This window comes from Pygoscelis adeliae, unplaced genomic scaffold (genome assembly GCF_000699105.1).
Source record: "Pygoscelis adeliae isolate BGI_AS28 unplaced genomic scaffold, ASM69910v1 Scaffold294, whole genome shotgun sequence".
NCBI classification, from domain to species: Eukaryota; Metazoa; Chordata; class Aves; order Sphenisciformes; family Spheniscidae; genus Pygoscelis; species Pygoscelis adeliae.
In genome coordinates, this window is record NW_008824722.1 from 455562 (window position 1) to 460235 (window position 4674).

The 4674-nt window shown below is 64.5% G+C and overlaps 1 protein-coding gene across 1 annotated transcript in view; it reads left to right on the plus strand.

Moving 5' to 3' along the window:
- LOC103916308 (chromosome unknown open reading frame, human C10orf2) overlaps positions 1-4195 on the plus strand; it is a 23067-nt gene extending 18872 nt beyond the window's left edge. The window contains 6 exon segments of the mRNA XM_009323280.1: positions 1-805; positions 807-979; positions 1495-1735; positions 2461-2568; positions 2929-3070; positions 3746-4195. Coding sequence (XP_009321555.1) covers positions 1-805; positions 807-979; positions 1495-1735; positions 2461-2568; positions 2929-3070; positions 3746-4003 — 1727 coding nt within the window. The 3' untranslated portion in view covers positions 4004-4195.
- Positions 4196-4674: the final 479 nt, after the last annotated feature.

Below are 4674 nucleotides of genomic sequence, written 5' to 3' on the forward strand. Positions count from 1 at the left end.
GGGACCCCCAGCCGCTGCCGCCGGCCCCCAGCACCCCTTACACGCTTTTCATTGACAAGACGACGGGCAGCTTCCTGTGCACGGCCACCCTGGCCGAGGGCACCTGGCAGGACTTCCAGGCCAACGTGGAGCTGCGGCACCGCGGCGTTCCCGCCCCCAGCTCGGAGGAGCCGGAGGAGGACGCGCGACGGGCTCGCGAGGATGCCCGCTGCATCTGGGACCGGGCGCTGCCGCTCTGGGAGCTGCTGGACGAGGACGAGACCAGCAAGACCAAGGCCATGTTTGGTATCTCCCTGGTGACGGACGCCACCCTGAAACGCTTCGGAGTGAGTTACCTGAGGGCTGCCAAGTCCCTAGTCTTCCCCTGGTTCAGCCCCCGCGATGCGACCCTGAAGGGCCTGAAGCTCTTGAGGGTGGAGAAGAAGGGGGATGCGATCGCTTACGTGGAAGAGACTTTACCCCGCTTCGATTCCTATCGCAATCTCTTTGGGCTGCCCCTGGTCGGCCGCCGAGACACAGAGCTGGTCTTAACTGGGTGGGAGCTGGACGCCCTGGCCCTGCACCAAGCTACAGGGGTGGCCAGCCTGGCCCTGCCGCGGGGGGCCACCTGCCTGCCCCCCGTCCTCCTCCCCTACCTGGAGCAGTTCAAGCGCATCACGCTGTGGCTGGGCGAGGACCTGCGCTCCTGGGAAGCCGCCAAGCTCTTTGCCCGCAAGCTGAGCCTCAAGCGCTGCTCCCTGGTGCGCCCCGGCGACCTGCAGCCCCGGCCCTTGGAGGCTCTGAACCAGGGCCTGAACCTCACCAAATGCAGCCCTGCCCGCCAGCCACAAATCCATCGTCTCCTTCCGGCAGCTGCGTGAGGAGGTGTTCGGGGAGCTGGTCAACACCGAGCAGGTGGCCGGCGTCAAGTGGGCGCGCTTCCCCGAGCTCAACAAGCTCCTCAAAGGGCACCGCAGAGGGGAGCTCACCGTCTTCACAGGTGATGAGCAGACAGCTGGTGGATGGGGGGAGCAGAGGGCTCTTTGGTGGCTTCAGCCTCCTGAGGGTGATGCCTCACGAGTCTTCCCGGTCCCTTTCTGCTCGTGGCTTCGGCTGAGCCGGTCGTGGTGGTGCGTGAGAGGCTGGGGCGTTCCTGGGTGCGGTGGGGCCAGACACGCCAGTGTGAGGTTGGGCTCCGTGCCTGCGGTGGCACAGGGGCTCCCTTCCCCCTGCTCCCATGCGCTGCCTCCTGTCTGAGCCCTCCCTGTGCCCCCCTGCTGGCTGCCCAGCCCTTCCCTGCACCCCGCAGGGACCCGCTGGCTGTTGGAGGTGACACGTGTGTGCCCGGACACGCAGCCTGGTGTGAGACACTGCTTGTTTATGGTGGGAGTGCTGCGGATGGGCCACTCTTAGTCCACTCCCTGGCGCTTCCACCTCTAAACAACCCCTGGTGCGCTCAGGACAGGTCAGATCTTCTCCCCCTGCTAATTCCTCCCGTCGTTGTCCTTGTGCCAGGCCCGACGGGCAGCGGGAAGACGACCTTTATCAGCGAGTACGCGCTGGACCTGTGCATGCAGGGGGTGTGCACGCTGTGGGGCAGCTTCGAGATCAACAACGTCCGCCTGGCCAAGATCATGTTGACGCAGTTTGCCGCCCAGCGCTTGGAGGACCAGCTGGAGCTGTACGACGAGTGGGCTGACCGCTTCGAGGACCTCCCGCTCTACTTCATGACCTTCCACGGCCAGCAGAACATCAAGTATGGTGCCACACCTTCATCCCCGGTGACGTTTGCCCCTCATGGCATGTGCTGTGGGGCCCTGGGGAGCTGGGGCTCTTCTCCTGCAGTGGGTCGTGGATTTGGGGCTGGCAGGAGGCATGTTTGGGCTGGTCAGGTCCCGGGATTGGCACATGGGGACTGCGTGGCTCAGCTGGCCGCATCCCTGCTCTTGTGAGGACTGTGACAACCTCCTTCTGGGGTGGGGATGAAGGGAGGGGACCTGTCCCTGTGCTAGGTGGCTGCTCTAAAACCAGCCTCTGCCCCTGGCAGGATATGTCCCCCCACACCCCGGGGGGACCCACTCACCTGGCAGCGCTGCTGTTTGCTGAGGACAGAGGACAGGCGCCTCCAGCTCCTTTTATTCACCAGGCGCTGTGGCACCTGCATGCATCCCCACGCGCCCTGAGGGTCCCCACGGGCTGGGAGGATTGTGGGATGGTGGGCAGGGACTGTGTGGGCAGCAGCTGGGTCCTGATCCAGCTGCCCTTACCTGGGGGATGGGGCTGCCCCCATCCTGCGATGGAGGAGATGTGGAGGTGGGACGTGCCTAGGGCCTGGTGGTCAGCGGCCCTGCCGTCGGCACCAGCCTGGTGCCTCCCCGCTCTGCCTCTCCCCGTCCCTGTGCCTGGCTTAGCATCCCCATCCTCGCCTCTGCTCGTCCCTGTGGCTGATCCCAGCTGATCCCGTTCTCCCCCCCGGCCCAGGACGGTAATTGACACCATGCAGCATGCCGTCTACATGTATGACATCACCCATGTGGTCGTCGACAACCTCCAGTTCATGATGGGACACGAGCACCTCTCTGTGGACAGGTAGCCCTTTTCCAAGCCGCCCCCTCCTTCCTCCGCCACCCTCGTCACCGGAGTTGGCCCTGTTGGGTGTCACGGCAGGGGCTGGCCACCCACACAGGGTGTCCCCTTTAGTCCTGTCTGGCAGCCCTGTTTCCTTGAAGGGCGATCACTGCCCTGGGGAGGAAGAGGTGGGAAAGGGTGAGACGGTTACCTGCGATCCCTGTCGCACCCCATCCCTTCGCCCACGTGGGCCTGGCAGCCCCACGGAGTGTAAGCCCGGACCCCGCGGTGCTTCCTGCTGTGGGACTGAACCTGGCAGCCCCTGGCTGCCCCCGCCCCGAGCAGTGCCAGCCCCTGACCCCGTTCTCACTGCCACGGCAGGCTCGCCGCCCAGGACTACATTGTTGGTGCCTTCCGCAAGTTCGCCACGGACAACACCTGCCACATCACGCTGGTCATCCATCCCCGCAAGGAGGATGACGAGAAGGAGCTGCAGACGGCCTCCATCTTCGGCTCCGCCAAGGTGAGCTGGGCCGGGGTGGCCCTTCCTGTCCCTCGGGCACAGCGTGTTCCCGGGAAGGGGCTGGGATACGTTGGGCAGCCGTCCACAGCTCCCACCAGCACCCTGAGTCATTGCTGGGGACCTGAAAGGCGCTGTGAGGGGCAGGATGCCCCCAGGACTCCTGTCACCTGCTGAAGATGTGCGGAGTCCCGATTTGGCCAGGCCTTGGTAGGGAGATGCAGACAGGGAGCAAAGCCTTTGCCAGCTAAAGCTCTGTTGGGACTCTAGGTGCAGTTAAGTAATGCTTGTTGACTGTGAGTGGGATGTAGTATGAGATAATTAAAGAAGGAGCCAGGGAGGGTGCAGGGATGGGCTCTCTGAGTGCTCCAGTCTCTGCTGTGATGCTGAACGACCCTGCAGTGGTGGGCAGGAGGTGATCTGTGAGTGTGCACAGCCCTCCCGTGTTTCCCCAGGGTGTGCTGTGGCTTCGGCTCAAGCCTATCTGCCCGGCGGGTCGCTGGGATCCTCCGGGGGAAGACAAGGGGTTGGTGTCGTGAAGGTGCTGGAGTTGCTGTAGCCTGGGATGCCCTGTAACAGGGCTTGAAGGAGCCGGGCAGGCAGCCCGTGAGCACCTCTGAGCCCTGTGACTCTGGCTGCCTCCCCGGCACCCTCCTGGAGATGTTTTCCTCCCCCCAGGCCAGCCAGGAGGCCGACAACGTCCTCATCCTGCAGGACCGTAAGCTGGTGACAGGGCCAGGGAAGCGCTACCTGCAGGTGTCCAAGAACCGCTTCGACGGGGACGTGGGTGTCTTCCCCCTGGAGTTCAGCAAGGCCTCGCTCACCTTCTCATCCTCTGGCAAAAGCAAGGTCAGGCTGAAGAAGATGAAGGAGGAGAAGGCGCTTTTAGCCAAGAAAGCTCCAGAGGGAAGCTCAGGATCCTCCAAGAAGCCGTGAGCCTCGCAGGTCTCTTCTTTTGTCCGTCAGGAGGGACAGGGACTGGTGCTGGGAGCAGGGGGCTGGGGTACACCAGCCCCTCTCCCCTGGGAGCAGCAGCCACGCGCCACTGTGGCCCTTTCTCCTCCCGCAAGAACAACCCTCTTGGTCGCCAGCACGGTGTCTCTGAGACGTGGGGCCACCGTGAGAGGAGGAGTGGGGTCGTCCCAGAGAAGAGCGGCCAGGGGAGGGTGCTTTGGCAAACGCTGGCCGCTCTGTGCTGGGAGCGCGGGGTGGGGGAGCAGAGTCGGCGTGGGCTGGGTGATGGGGGCAGTGACCTGCAGCCCCGGGAGTTGGGGATCTCTGGACCTGGGGCAGGTTGTTAAATTGTGGCTAAAATGGAGCTGAAATCCTGGGCTGTCACTGGTGGGAAGGACCGTGTGGGGCGACTGTGCAGAGGGACACGTGGCGGGAACCCCCCCGTCATGGGTGGGGGTCTCTGGGCTCGATCCTGGCTGGGATGGAGCCAGCGAGGAGAAGGTGGTGGAGGGAAGTGTGGGAGATTGTGGATGGCTGTTCCCCCAGAGCTGTGCACTCTCTGTGGGACAGGGCGGGAGGGTGGGAGCTGGACCCCTGTGGCATCACTGCTCGTGGCGGGTTGAAGGCAGGGCTGCACTCGCCCGGGGGCGCGG